This window comes from Pseudophryne corroboree, chromosome 4 (assembly GCF_028390025.1).
Source record: "Pseudophryne corroboree isolate aPseCor3 chromosome 4, aPseCor3.hap2, whole genome shotgun sequence".
Classification (NCBI taxonomy): Eukaryota; Metazoa; Chordata; class Amphibia; order Anura; family Myobatrachidae; genus Pseudophryne; species Pseudophryne corroboree.
Window position 1 is genome coordinate 416,532,008 of NC_086447.1, and position 16,252 is coordinate 416,548,259.

Consider the following 16,252-nt stretch of genomic DNA (forward strand, 5'->3'; position numbering starts at 1 on the left):
GGTTTTATCTGAACATGTTAGTACTGTAAAAGGAGTTTAGATCACTTTCGTTTTCAGCTGTTAGGATAGTACGTTTTGAGTGGGAGGAAGTAATGCTAGCCGTATGACTGGTCTGGACCCCGGATGTGTTACCAGGGGAACGGGACGCACAGCTGGCAGGTTGTTACGTTGGTAGTGGGAGGAAGTAATGCTAGCCATGGTATTGGTCTGTGCCCCGGATATGTTACCAAGGGAACGGGACGCAGGTTAGTAATACGAAGAAGGTTTTAAAGGAAGCAGGAATTAGCTATATCATGTGATTGCGGCCCGGGCGTGTTGCCATGGAAATGAGATGCGGGGCAGTGCCATGAAGGGGATCTGTGAACTCTTTTGGCGCCAAATCTGTAAATCCAGGTCTCTTGTGAATTGTAAACTATTGGCTACTGTGAATGTCTATCACGCTGGTGGTCAGCTCATTGGTTAATTAGGGTTAAACCAATTAAGGCTCTGCTATTTAAGAGAGGTCAGACTGGGAGTTTTTCATTCAGCTGACCACACAGGAGAGGCTGCATATCAGTGGTATGTTTTATGTTTTCATGACTACATTTGTTTTTATGATTATTTTCTGTAAATAAGGGAAAGTGTTTTATTGGATTTTCTGTATATTATTATAGTGAAACACACTGTTAAATCTTGACAAAGACGCCGCAGAGCGTCGAAACGCGTTGATACAGTGCTATATTGATGTCCTAAACCAGTACATCCATTGAAGGGGGCATATGACATTTTATGATATCCGGATCACTTTATGTCAGTTGACTTCCATCTCTGCTCCCCATTTGGTACGGCTGGTTGTCTATTTATGTTTTATTTGTATATTTTAATAAAAGAAGGGTTCTTTTGGCCCTAATTGGCTTCCCCTTTTTTTAATTGCATACCCACCATATGAGTGATATTCATACTCAGTATACGGTGTCACAGAGGAAATAACCTACACGGAAAAGAAACCTTTATGTGCTTTCTATCTTCCATTTTCAAGTAAGCATACACGTAAGGATCCATTACCGTATCTTCACGGCATCACTTTGGGTGACCCTATAAGAAAGTTGGACGTCTTATTTCTCTTTTGGGACCATCTTCATCACCTAGTTCTCCCTTAACACAGTGGAAAGAACTTTTATGCTCATACAGGATTACACTATTGTATTTTTTGTTTCTTTGTCATGTACAACATGACATCGCTGTGAGGACCGTTTAAAACAAGGGGACATTTGGAGCGCAGAAAGTGAGACTGTATTTTTATGCACCTCTTCTTTCCCCGAGAGGGGAGTATGCATCAGCGAAATCAGCATGATCTGCTGCAGAAGATTCCACAGAATCTGAGTGGCATAAACTGTGAAGATGCCACAACAAGCTTGGTGGCAGTAGGAGCAGGAGGTGTTATCTGACCCTTCATCTGGAATGCAGCCGATGAAGCAGCCAGACTCTGTATAGAGTTAGAGAACATGTCCAACCAGGGGTGAGGGATGGGTGGGGCTGGTATGGGCTGATAAACAGGCAGTAAAGGTTGTGGAAGACCCATGAAGGGGGGAGGGGGTCACAGGCGGGGCTGCAATATGGTCAGCAATTTTACCCAGCATGTTAGAAAATGAGGCCCATGGAGGATCTTGTGCTGGCAGAGGGAGCTGATGGGCCTGGGGGTACAAAAACAGAGGTGCACTCACCGTAATAGATACTGAAGTAAAACCTCCTTTGGAAACATGTACCACTTTCCTATATTGGTCGTTACCATCTATTTAAGATAGTCTCTTTCCCCAGGCTCCTTTACCCGGTACAGATGCTGCCTTTTCTTTTAACTAAATGTGCTACTGCTGTTATTAAAAGGGCTATTACCAAATTTATATGGGTCGCCAGATTTTGTGATCTTGTTAGTGGAACTGGAAGAGACACTTCCCTCAACTAAAACGCCCTCGGAACCAACCAGGCCTGAAGGTTTGTCCACCTGGAACAATGTGTCCCTGACTTCTTTTTGAGATAACGTGGTCTCGTGGCCCTTTGAGGAACGTTTCAAAGGTCTTGTTCCCTTGAGGGAACCTTGCAATGGAGTTTTTGTTGACTTTGACATAGACTTTGTCTGTTTGTCCTTCTTCTCCGAATGCTTGTGTGAAGAAGTGTTCTTAGCTTTTAAAATCTTCCGGGGAAGTTCTTTTGTCTTGTGATTGTCTTCCAATCTTTTCAATACGTCTCCTGTCAGAGGAGGATCCAGGTCAGATTCCTGAACCTGCATCCCACGCGCAGATGGGACCTGTTCCTCCCTCATGGGGATGACATCTAGGTGTACGGTCAATGGCGTACTCACTGTTACATCCAAAGATGTAATCTGAATAACATGTTCTATAGATTTTTTATGGAAGAATTTGTTGTGGAATTTTTAATTCCTCTGTAGCTGGGCTGCAAGATATCACTTCATCTAGAGCGATGTCAACATCTAGACAAGTAGTCTGTGTCTGGAAAAGGTGTAATAACCTCTGGTATTGTTTTTAATGGTATCCTATTACTAATTCTGTTTTGGCTTGAAACAGGAGGTTGAAAGAGATGCTGGCAGAGCCCTGCCAGTCTGAAAAACTCTTTTCTGAATTTTAGTCAGAGAATCAACAACCTTTTCCAAATTTTCTTGAAAATTCTGCCAGGTGGGAGTTCTTAAGCCCTTTTGGCCATCCCTAATTTTAGAGGATCTTTGTCTCCCTCCTGATCGAACTCCCGGCCGGGAGCCCCAGCGTCATGTTGACGTGGTTGGTGGAACCGAAGTTAATTTCTGTTCCTGAGAAACCCCTGTTGTTGGTTTTCCGCATCGCCCCTGACCTCTTCCTCTACCGAAGAAAGGGGTGGAGCCTTTGGCCCTACCTGATTTCCCGCCGAGAAAGGGGCTTTGTTGCGGGCCAAAAAATTGCTTTTTTGCAGGAGGTGCTGCGGAAAGAAAGAAAAGTTGACTTACCCGATGTTGTTTTAGATATCCACTTATCTAATGCTACCCCAAAAAGTGCTTCACCTTCATAAGGGAGGGTTTCCACATTTTTCTTAGATTCTGCGTCCGCTGTCCACTGATTCAACCAGAGACCTCTGCGGGCCGACACCGGCATGGATGACGAACGTGCAGCCGTTAATAGAATGTCCTTCAGGGCCTCAAACATGAATCCCGCAGAATCCTTTATGTGACCCAGGGTTGAGATAATATCATCCCTGTCAACTGTGTCTATATTTTTTAATAAATTTTCTGCATATTTTTCAATAACATTTGAAATCCATGCACCCGCAATAGTGGGTCTGAGGATAGTATCACTAGCCGTATAAATAGACTTAAGTGTAGTCTCAATCTTGCGGTCAGCCGGTTCTTTTAACGAAGCCGTGCCTGGTACAGGTAAGGTAATATTTTTTGATAATCTGGACACTGAGGCGTCCACCATGGGGGAATTCTCCCACTTTGATCTATCACCTTCTGGAAAGGGATAAGCTATTAAGATTCTTTTTGGAATCCGAAATTTCTTGTCTGGGCATTGCCAGGAATTTTCAAACATAGCATTCAATTCCTCTGAAACAGGGAAAGTTATCACAGGTTTTTTATTTTTATTAAAATATGCCCTTTTTTCCTCTGTTGGAGGGGTATCTGTGATTTCCAACACCACCCTAATGTTTGTAATCATGGATTGACTGCTCTTTGAAAGGGTAGCATTCGCCCCTTTCATGTCATCTATGTCCCCCGCATCGTCATCTGTGTCTTTGTCGACATTCATCATGCGTGCAAGAGAACGCTTTGATATGGCTGAGGGGGTTTGATGTGAGGAAGTCGATGGGCCTGTGTACAAAGCATCTTCCACAGATCTCCTCCAACCTTTAAATTATTTTTCAGATTGTGTAAATCTCTCATTCAACTGTGCAAGCATTAATTTTATGCTGCCCAAACCCTCTGTGTCAGTTTCAGTGGGGTTAGGCAACACCTCATCATCCTGTGGCAGGAAAACATCAGCAGTCGACAAACAGTCTGCATTGTCTGAATCATTCTCATTTGACATGTTACTGTGCCTTTCACACACACACACACACACACACACACACACACACACACACACACACACACACGAATATTTGTATAAAACAATTCCTTTACTGAGACTTATCAGAGTAACACAGAAACTAAGAGCCAGCTCCATCCAGCGATTCTAGAAGCGTTTAAATATTAACCTTCAACGCTAATTTGGTAACCTAATCGGTTGTTCTACAATAAATATATGTATATATACCATATAAAGCACCAACTGTACTCCACCTCTCGTCCTATAACACCCTGGTACCACAGTAAGTTATGAAGGAGGTCAGCGTTCCGTGCAGCCTGTCCTCTGCGGTGACTGCAGCCTAAAATGGCGCTGATGACTTGCTGGATCTGAAAGAGAAGAAACCCCGCCCCCAAGACGGCACGGACCTCCCGCGTTTTTGTTATTTTAACTGGCCTGAGGGATTTCTTGTAAATGGGGGGTTTTACACCCCCGTTTACCTTGTAACCAGTATGGGGAGTATTGCTGGCTCAGAGCGCCCCTCCTGCGCTCTGCACCCCGTGGACTGCCTGTGTGAGCCAGCGGAGCGCAGCCTGCTGCCGCTGCGCTCCTTTCCCCTCAGCCGCCATGGACACCAGCTTTCCGTCTGACGGATCGCTGGTATGTAGTACTCCCCACCTTGTCACCTTCTGGCAGCTGCAGGGGTGGCAGCTGTTGCTGTGGGAGTGAGCGTTCGCCATCGGGGGCTATGCAATCAGTACCCTTCAGGAGCTAATGGTGTCCTGTCAGCAGGAGCCATTAACTCTTCAGGAAGTTGGTTCCTGCTCCTTCCCCCTGCATCCCACGAAGCAGGGAGGCTGTTGCCAGCAGCCTCCCTGTTATTTAAGAACTTAGAAATATCCTTTTCTGAACTCCCTCTGTGGAGCTCACTGGAAGTGCATCCGGCTCTCTCAGCACGATTTCTAAACTGAGGTATGGAGGAGGTGCATAGAGGGAGGAGCCTGCCCACACTTAAAATTTTATAGTGCCAAAGGCTCCACAGGACCCGTCTATACCCCATGGTACTTATATGGACCCCAACATCCTCTAGGACGTAAGAGAAACAATATTCTTATTTTTACACAAAGGCTATCAGCCTCCCATCCACCGCCCACGGATGGGGGGGCAGCCTCGGGATTCACCCATGGCCCTTGGGTGGCTGGAGGGGGGGGGGCCTTGATTTAAGGGGTCCCCACTCATCCAGGGTACCCCGGCCAGGGATGACTAGTTGGGGGGGTAATGCCACGGCCTCAAGGACCTATATAAAAGTGTCCCCTGGCTGTGACATTATCTCTCTGGCTAGTGGAGCCCGGTGCTGGTTTAAAAAATACGGGGGACCCCTACATCTTTTGTCCCCCGTACTTTTTGAACCAGGACTGGACGCAGAGCCCGGTGCTGGTTGTATAAATATGGGGGGACCCTACGCATCTTTCCCCTGTATTTTTACAACCAGGGCCGGCTCAAAGAGCCCAAGGCTGGTTATGCTTAGGAGGGGGGACCCCACGCAATTTTTTTCTTTGATTTTTAATTATTTAAACACTTCTCATAATGTACTCAATGAAGCCCTGCACGGATCTCACTGATTCGGCCGGACTAATCACTCCCATAAAACACTGCATGACAATACGAATCACATCGACATCGGAAAATAAGATTTTAAACCTACCGGTAAATCTTTTTCTCGTAGTCCGTAGAGGATGCTGGGGACTCCGTTAGGACCATGGGGATAGACGGGCTCCGCAGGAGACATGGGCACTTTAAGAAAGACTTTAGATCCTGGGTGTGCACTGGCTCCTCCCTCTATGCCCCTCCTCCGGACCTCAGTTAGAGAAACTGTGCCCAGAGGAGACTGACAGTACGAGGAAAGGATTTTTGTTAATCCAAGGGCAAGATTCATACCAGCCACACCAATCACACCGTATAACTTGTGATAAACTACCCAGTTAACAGTATGAAAACAACATAGCATCAGTTCAAGACCGATGCAACTATAACATAACCCTTATTCAAACAATAACTATATACAAGTATTGCAGAAGTAGTCCGCACTTGGGACGGGCGCCCAGCATCCTCTACGGACTACGAGAAAAAGATTTACCGGTAGGTTTAAAATCTTATTTTCTCTTACATTCTAGAGGATGCTGGGGACTCCGTAAGGACCATGGGGATTATACCAAAGCTCCCAAACGGGCGGGAGAGTGCGGATGACTCTGCAGCACCGATTGAGCAAACAGGAGGTCCCCCTCAGCCAGGGTATCAAACTTATAGAACTTTGCAAAGGTGTTTGAACCCGACCAAGTAGCAGCTCGGCACAGCTGTAGTGCCAAGACCCCTCGGGCAGCCGCCCAAGAAGAGCCCACTTTCCTAGTGGAATGGGCCTTGACTGATTTAGGCAACGGCAAACCAGCCGTAGAATGCGCTTGCTGAATCGTGCTACAGATCCAGCGAGCAATAGTCTGCTTTGAAGCAGGGGTACCAATCTTGTTGGTCGCATATAGGATAAACAGTGCATCTGTTTTTCTGACTCTAGCCGTTCTGGCTACGTAAATTTTCAAAGCCCTGACCACATCAAGTGACTCGGAATCCTCCAAGTCACGCGTAGCCACAGGCACCCCAATAGGTTGGTTCATATGAAAGGATGAAACCACTTTTGGCAGGAATTGAGGACGGTTCCGCAATTCCGCTCTATCCATATGGAAAATCAGATAGGGGCTTTTATGTGACAAAGCCGCTTATTCCGACCCTCGCCTAGCCGAAGCCAAGGCTAATAACATGACCACCTTCCAAGTGAGATATTTCAACTCCACCGTTTTAAGTGGTACAAACCAGTGTGACTTAAGGAACTTAACACCACGTTAAGGTCCCAAGGCTCCACCGGAGGTACAAAAGGAGGCTGAATATGCAGCACTCCCTTCACAAAAGTCTGAACTTCTGGGAGAGAATCTAAAAGGGTTTACAAAGGACTGCCGCGCCCCAGAGAGCAGCAGTGGTGATATCTACAGGTGGTCACTCAACCTCCTACAACATAGATACATAAAACAAAAAGAGAAATCACGGCTGCGCTCGTCTCGGAGTATACACTAAGAGAGGTGGGGTTAATAGTACATAAGTCTCTAATAAAAGGATTGTTCTTGAATTAAGTGCGTTGACTTAATATATCCCGTAAAGTTATTGATGCGTACTTGGGCCTTTCTTTATGTGTTTTAGTTCCTACTTCTCCAAGTTGGATCTTGAGTGGGTTCGTGTTGTTGGACTGTGGTATATTCTTCTTGTACCGGTGAATTCGGTATTCGTTCTCTGGATTTTCTCCTGTGCTTCCCTCCGGGGTACCAAGATATTTCTTGACCTCAGAAATTAGGGGTAGAGAAGCAGAGATAGCCGCTGATAGTGTAGTAAGCGTATTAAGAATGACGTTATAGACTAGTAGGGGTGTCTTATGAGAAGATCTTAAAGAAGTGGGGACTGTTGGTTGCGTACCGTACTCACGTGAGAGACGTGATGTACCCCTTGCATAAAGGTATCTTTAATGTTCTTATGTTGTTCTCCTCTTCCTCCAGACAGGATTCTATATAGTTCTTATCCTCGGGAGGGAGAGAGGAGATAGAACAGTTGGTAGTGTGATAGGTTTTTTGTGTGAAGTGAGTATTTACTAGAGAGCAAATCACTCCTCTGAACTTATCATTTTTAAAGGGGAGTGCGTACCGTACTCACATCCGTACAGGAAAGTTCAAAACACATAAAGGTATCTTTTCTCGAATCGATATATTGTCATACACGGTTACACTCATGCAGGTAAAATAGATGAGAGAAATGGTGGGCGTACCCAACTCACACTGTACAATGCGGGGACTTGTATATAAAGGTATCTTTAAAATGATCCTGTTGGCTCTAGAAGTTCTTAGTTTCGGAATCCATTCCGCTCGTATAAATATGAAGAAAAATGAAGCAGGGTGTCATGGGGTAACCCATTTAAAATGATTTAATAGTACAAAAAACTTCTAAAACAACATAAAACTGCCAATGGACTCCAGATAGGAAAGGGGGGCATACACGGGTGGATAAAAGATGTTAATGTCCGGATCGTTCTCACCTTAGTAAATGCCGTCCCTATCAGTCCCTGGAAGTCCTGGCCCTCACACCAACGCGTTTCGACTGAAGAAGTCTTTTTCAAGGTTACCCCATGACACCCTGCTTCATTTTTCTTCATATTTATACGAGCGGAATGGATTCCGAAACTAAGAACTTCTAGAGCCAACAGGATCATTTTAAAGATACCTTTATATACAAGTCCCCGCATTGTACAGTGTGAGTTGGGTACGCCCACCATTTCTCTCATCTATTTTACCTGCATGAGTGTAACCGTGTATGACAATATATCGATTCGAGAAAAGATACCTTTATGTGTTTTGAACTTTCCTGTACGGATGTGAGTACGGTACGCACTCCCCTTTAAAAATGATAAGTTCAGAGGAGTGATTTGCTCTCTAGTAAATACTCACTTCACACAAAAAACCTATCACACTACCAACTGTTCTATCTCCTCTCTCCCTCCCGAGGATAAGAACTATATAGAATCCTGTCTGGAGGAAGAGGAGAACAACATAAGAACATTAAAGATACCTTTATGCAAGGGGTACATCACGTCTCTCACGTGAGTACAGTACGCAACCAACAGTCCCCACTTCTTTAAGATCTTCTCATAAGACACCCCTACTAGTCTATAACGTCATTCTTAATACGCTTACTACACTATCAGCGGCTATCTCTGCTTCTCTACCCCTAATTTCTGAGGTCAAGAAATATCTTGGTACCCCGGAGGGAAGCACAGGAGAAAATCCAGAGAACGAATACCGAATTCACCGGTACAAGAAGAATATACCACAGTCCAACAACACGAACCCACTCAAGATCCAACTTGGAGAAGTAGGAACTAAAACACATAAAGAAAGGCCCAAGTACGCATCAATAACTTTACGGGATATATTAAGTCAACGCACTTAATTCAAGAACAATCCTTTTATTAGAGACTTATGTACTATTAACCCCACCTCTCTTAGTGTATACTCCGAGACGAGCGCAGCCGTGATTTCTGGGAGAGAAGCCAATTCTTTTTGAAAGAAAATGGATAGGGCCGAAATCTGAACCTTAATTTTAGGCCCAAATTCACTCCAGTTTGTAGGAAGTGAAGGAAACGGCCCAGATGGAATTTTTCCATAGAAGCATTCCTGGCCTCCTACCAAGAAACATATTTTCGCCATATACGGTGATAATGTTTAGATGTCACGTCCTTCCTAGCCTTTATTAGCGTAGGAATGACCTCATCCGGAATGCCTTTTTTCGCTAGGATCCGGCATTCAACCGCCATGCCGTCAAACGCAGCCGCGGTAAGTGTCTGGAACAGACATGGGCCCTGTTGCAACAGGTCCTGCCTTAGAGGAAGAGGCCACGGATCTTCTGTAAGCATTTCCTGCAGATCCGGATACCAGGTCCTTCGTGGCCAATCTGGAACAATGAGGATTGTTCTCACTCCTCTTTTTCTTATTATTCTCAACCCTTGGGTATGAGAGGAAGAGGAGGAAATACATAGACTGACTGGAACACCCACGGTGTCTACCGCTACTGCCTGAGGGTCTCTTGACCTGGCACAATAACTCTGCAGCTTTTTGTTGAGGCGGGTCGCCATCATGTCTATCTGTGGCAGTCCCCACCGAATTGCAATCTGTGCGAAGACTTCCTGATGAAGTCCCCACTCTCCAGGACGTAGGTCGTGTCTGCTGAGGAAGTCTGCTTCCCAGTTGTCCACTCCCGGAATGAACACTGCTGACAGTGCTCTTACATGATTCTCCGCTCAGCAAAGAATTCTGGTGGCTTCCGCCATCGCCACTCTGCTCCTTGTTCCGCCTTGGCGGTTTACATGAGCTACTGCGGTGACGTTGTCTGACTGGATCAGAACCGGTTGGTCGCGAAGTAAGGTCTCCGCTTGACGTAGGGTGTTGTATATGGCCCTTAGTTCCAAGATGTTGATGTGAAGACAAGTCTCTTGACTTGACCAAAGACCTTGGAAATTTCTTCAATGTGTGACTGCTCCCCAACCTCGGAGGCTCGCGTCCGTGGTCACCAGAATCCAGTCCTGAATGCCGAACCTGCGGCCCTATAGAACTTGAGCACTCTGCAGCCACCACAGGAGAGATACCCTGGCCCTGGGGGATAGGGTGATCAACTGATGAATCTGTAGATGTGACCCGGACCACTTGTCCAGTAGGTCCCATTTGAAGTCCTCGCATGGAACCTGCTGAAGGGAATGTTTTTCCCCGGACTTGAGTGCAGTGATGCACTGACACCTGTCTTGGTTTCAATAGGTCCCTGACTAGAGTCATGAGTTCCTGGGCCTTCTCTATCTGAAGGTAAACCCATTTCTTGTCCGTATCCAGAATCATACCCAAGAAGGGCAGACGAGCCATAGGAACCAACTGTGACTTCGGGACATTGAGAATCCAGCCGTGTTGCTGTGACACCTTCAGCGAAAGTGACACGCTGTACAACAACTGCTCTTTTGATCTTGCCCTTATTAGGAGATCGTCCAAGTATGGGATAACTGTGACTCCTTGCTTGCGTAGGAGCACCATCTTTTCCGCCAATTACCCTGAAATTGGTAATGACAATACTGTACCGCAATTGTCAGGTACGCCTGATGGGTTGGATAAATGGGAAACATGAAGGTATGCAGCCTTCATGTCTAGATACACCATCAAATCCCCCCCTCCAGGATGGCGATGATCGCTCTGAGCGATTCCACTTTAAATTTGAACCTTTTCCCGTATAGGTTCAGAGATTTTAATTTTAAAATAGGTCTGACCGAACCGTACGGTTTCGGGACCACAGCCAAGGTTGAGTCATATCCCCTTCCTTGTTGCAGGAGGGGAACCTTGAGCACCACCTGTTGGAGATACAATGTGTGAATTGTATTTAATATTATCTCCCTTTCTGGGGAAGAAGCGGTAGGTCCGATAAGGAGGAGGCACCTTTCGAATTCCAGCTTGTAACCCTGAGAAATAATTTTTATTGCCCCGGGATCCACCTGTGAGTGAACTCAGATGTGGCTGAAGAGTCGAAGACGTGCTCCCACTGGGACGGACTCCCTTAGCGGAGCTCCATCGTTATGCGGTGGATGTAGTAGAGGCCGGGGAGGACTTCTGTTCCAGGGAACTAGCTGTGCCCTGTGCCCTTACCTCTGGTAAGAAAGGACGCTCCTCGTACTTTCTTGTTATTCTGCGACCGAAAGGACTGCATTTGATAATGTCGTGCTTTCTTAGGCTGTGAGGGAATATAAGGCAAAAGATCAGAATTACCAGCTATAGCTGTGGAGACCAGGTCCGAGAGCCCTTCTCCACACAATTCCTCAGCCTTGTAAGGTAAACCCTCCATATGCCTCTTTTAGTCGGCATCACCTGTCCATTGCATGTTCCACAGGACACGTCTAGCAGAAATCGACATAGGGTTGACTCTAGAACCCAGTAGACTAATGTCTCTTTGGGCATGTCTTATATATATATATATATAAGACAGCATCTTTTATATATATATATATATATACACACACTAGGGTCAATAACATGGTATCCTTATCTAGGGTTTCAATCTCCGCTGATAAGGTATCTGTCCACGCTGCTACAGCGCTATAAACCCATGCCGACACAATCGCCGGTCTGAGTAGTGTACCAGAATGTGTGTAAATGGACTTCAATGTACTTTTACTGCATGCTATCTTCAGGATCCCTGAGGATAGCTGTTAAGTCAGCGCTACCTTTTGGGTAAACGTGAAAATGCCTTGTCCACCCTAGGGGAAGATTCCCATTGTATCCTGGCCCTAGTAGGGAAAGGATACTCCCTGAGAATTCTTTTTGGGAATCTGCAGTTTCTTGTCTGGAGATTCCCGCTCTTTTTCTTCATGAGAGGAGGGAAATTTACCTCAGCTTTCTTCCCCTTAAACATGTGTACCCTCGTGTCAGGGACAGATGAGTCATCAGTGATATGCAAAACATATTTTATTACAATAATCATATATTGAATACTTCTCTGTACTTTGCATTATCGTAGTCGACACTGGAGTCAGACTCCGTGTCGATACCAGTGTCTATTATTTTGGATAGTGAGCGTTGTGAGACTCTGAAGGTCTCTGCGACATAGGGACAGACATGGGTAGATTCCTTGTCTGTTCTCTAATCTTTTGTGCAATAAATTTACCTTAGCACTTAATTTCACATATCCAATCAGGTGTCGGCGTTGTCGACGGAGACACCACACACACATTTGCTCTATCTCCTCCTTAGGAGAGCCTTTTACCTCAGACATGTCGACACACACGTACCGACACACCACACACTCAGGGAATGCTCTTCTGAAGATAATTCCCCCACAAGGCCCTTTGGAGAGATAGAGAGAGAGTATGCCAGCACACACCCCAGCGCTATATGACCCAGGAAAAAACACAACAATTAAATGTTTACCCAGTAGCGCTGTTATTATCTGCGCCGAATTATGTGCCCCCCCTCTTCTTTAAAACCCTCTCTTCTACCGTGGTATAAGCAGGGGAGAGTCCGGGGAGCTTCCTCTCAGCGGTGCTGTGGAGAAAAACATGGCGCTGGTGAGTGCTGAGGGAGAAGCTCCGCTCCCTCGGCGGCGGGCTTCAGTCCCACTAAAAGTGTACAATTGGCGGGGGCTCATGCATATATACAGTGTCCAGCTGTATATATGCTCTCTTTTGCCAAATAAGAGGTTTGTATTGCTGCCCAGGGCGCCCCCTGCGCCCTGCATCCTTACAGTGACTGCCGTTTGTGAGGTGTATGGGAGCAATGGCGCACAGCTGCAGTGCTGTGCGTTACCTCAGTGAAGATCATGAAGTCTTCTGCCGCCTCTGAAGTCTTCTTTTCTTCTCATACTCACCCGGCTTCTATCTTCCGGCTCTGCGAGGGGGACGGCAGCGCGGCTCTGGGACGGCCGGCTAGGGTGAGATCCTGCGTACCAATCCCTCTGGAGCTAATGGTGTCCAGTAGCCTAAGAAGCAGAGCCTTGAAACTCACAGAAGTAGGTCTGCTTCTCTCCCCTCAGTCCCTCGATGCAGGGAGTCTGTTGCCAGCAGTGCTCCCTGAAAATAAAAAACCTAACAAAATACTTCCTGTCAGAAAGCTCAGGAGAGCTCCTGAAAAGCACCCAGTCTCCACTGGGCACAGTATCAAACTGAGGTCTGGAGGAGGGGCATAGAGGGAGAAGCCAGTGCACACCCAGGATCTAAAGTCTTTCTTAAAGTGCCCATGTCTCCTGCGGAGCCCATCTATCCCTATGGTCCTTACGTAGTCCCCAGCATCCTCTAGGACGTAAGAGAAAATAGAAAACTCGGCAGCTTAGTAAATTACCGTAGATGGATTAAAAAAGTTGCAGATAAAATTCGAGATAAAACTCCCTACAAATCGGCACAAACACGGATATTAGTAAATAAACCCCCTGGTCTCCACCAAGCATACCCCAAGGTAAATACTGTGGAGACCATGGACCTTGAATGTAGCATACATACTTATTGGATAGGAATCATTAATTTTTACTTAGAACAAAGGGTACATAAAAACAATATAATTGGGTATATTTCCTTATTAAAGTGGGTTTCTTACCTTGACTCCTTCATAATAGCTTCCAGTGGACATTCCCTTTATATCTTGGAATAGTAAATCTTTTTCAGAGACTTCATGGATGATTGTATCAACTATAGTATTTATTTTATCTGCTGCATTTGAGATATCCTTCATTTTCAGTCTCAAGCTCTCTACCACATGTCTCAGTTTACTTGATTTTCCCTTCCCAGGGGGAGATTGTTTTGTTTGCCGGTTAATTTGGGATGGCCTATCACAGTCCTCAGACTCCTCAGTACTTTCTGTGCGGCTTGTTCTGCCTTGTACTAAGCCATTCACTCTCTTTTTCACAATTTTCTCATTACCAGTTTTGCCTGATTTGTTTGTTCTTCCAGATAACTTCACCTCTGACTGTGCACATTCATTATTGTCAGGTGCTGAATTAATTTTGGTTTCACTCTGTTGTGCTTTTTGAGGTTTCACCTGTGACTGTTTCTTACCACAACTTTGTCCCACAGCATTTCCATTAACCTCTTTTAGAGTTGTAGCTCTTCCCAATGTCTGTGATTTTCCCCTTCCTCCAGAGCACTCATTTTTGCCTGATTCGGTGTATTTTCTGGCCGTCCTTCCTCTGCCTCTGGGCTCCTTTGGCCGAGTTGCAGAGTCTTTCTCTTCATGCCGCCTATGGTCTCCCATGTCTATTTCCTTTCTGACAAATTCTTACATTCTCACCAATAAGTAATGTTTCCTCCCACATCACCTTCAGGAAGAGATAAATGAAACCTGCAGCCTAGGCACACGCCTAGCTATTCTCTTTCCTGACAGGAAAATCCCTGCTGTCTAGTTTCAGTTTTCTTATTCAACCTAAATCTGTCCGTATACAGATTTAGTGAATTGTATAAACAAAATAGGTCATACCAGAAAGCCTGTGAATGTGAAGTCAAAGAAATATTAAGCCGATAGTTGTAAACAAAGTTTTGTGAGAGTACATGACCAGCTGTCTGTGTGAAGAAAAAGGAAGCAGTTATTCATTAACAGTTATTTATACAGAGCACACATATTACAGAGCACATTGCATCAGAGGCGTCACTCACCTCCTTAACACCCAGTACTGCGGCGGGCGGGGGGGGGGGGGGGGTCTTTGTGGGAATGGGTGGGACTTAATTAGAGGGGCGGGGCTTCGTGGGTGGCACCCGTTTTTAGTCCTTTGAAAGACTGGAAAGGGGTGGGGCTTTGTGGGAAGGGGCGGGACTTCACATCCCGACATCCGTTCCTTTTGTCACTTGGGGCATACTTACCTACTTTGCTGCCCCCTCCTGCAGAGCCGGCCTTAGGCATAGGCAAACTAGGTAATTGCCTAGGGCATTTGGTGTGCTTAGGGGCACCAGCAGCTTCTGCTGATTAAAATAATATGCAGCATGCCTATATTCTGTGTGTGACTGCGGCATACAAAATGCTACGTTGCAGTGTAGTCCTGGAAATCACTGTAATGTAGCATTTCATATGCAGATATAGCCGCAGTCACACACAGAATATAGGCATGCTGCATATCATTTTAATCAGCAGAAGCTGCTTGCGCATCCTAGCCACATAATAATGCAAATAAGATGCATTTTTATAAACAAAAGGCGCCTGACATTAGCAGAGCTGCTAGCTGACTCATGCCAGGCATCTCCTGCAGAACTAGCGGCGGTGCTAGGGGGCACCAGCAAAAATCTTGCCTAGGGCATCATATTGGTTAGGGCCGGCTCTGCCAGGAGGGTAGACAAGTATGACTTGGGGGGTGTGGGAGGTGAGGGCTGACTCCCGGTGAGTGCTGTCCCTGCAGTGCTGGCTCCTACACAGTTACAGGAGCCGAGTGCTGCACATAATATAACAGTGCAGCACTCTGCTCCTGTCACTGTGCAGGAATGGGTAGCTGAATAGGGCAAAGAGTGTGCAGGGGGCAGGGCTTAATGATGCAGTTATATGCAAATTACGTAATTGAAGCTCCACCCCTATGCAAATACCGACCAATCGCTGTATTTTCATGTGAAGTGGGTGGGGCCTAATGATGCCCTTGGCTCAGTCCCGCCCCCGTCTCCACCCCCCTGCTTCTCTTCTCTGGGTATCTCCCGGGGAGGAGAAAAGAAATGTAGGTAAGTATGCATTATAGTGCCTCCACTTCTTATTGTGCCATATTAGAGTGCCTCAGTTCATATTATGTACAAATTACAATATCCTCTAGTTCAGGCCTGGCCAACCTGTGGCTCTCCATCTGTTGTGAAACTATATGTCCAAGCATGCCCTGCCTATTAGGGAATGCTAAAACTGTGACAGGGCATGCCGGGATGTGTAGTTTTGCAACAGCTGTAGAACCACAGGTTGACAAGGCCTGCTCTAGTTCATTGTATACATTACAATGAGCAGGTCCAGGGGCATACCTAGGTACGAGGTCTGACAATTAAGTTTGCGAACTCACCACCATGTGCTTGCCATGGCAGCACTGGACAGAAACTTCAGTATTGTTTGATGATGTTGGCAGCATATCAGCGTTTCACAGCTGTGTTGTTGTTGATCTAT

General features: G+C 46.0%; 1 protein-coding gene across 1 annotated transcript in view; it reads right to left on the bottom strand.

The window, feature by feature from the left end:
• Positions 1–14,684, bottom strand: part of LOC134909673 (cyclic GMP-AMP synthase-like) — a 139,637-nt gene extending 124,953 nt beyond the window's left edge. The window contains exon 1 of the mRNA XM_063916813.1: positions 13,733–14,684. Coding sequence (XP_063772883.1) covers positions 13,733–14,386 — 654 coding nt within the window. The 5' untranslated portion in view covers positions 14,387–14,684. The remainder of the gene's footprint in view (positions 1–13,732) is intronic.
• Between the last annotated feature and the right edge of the window lie 1,568 nt (positions 14,685–16,252).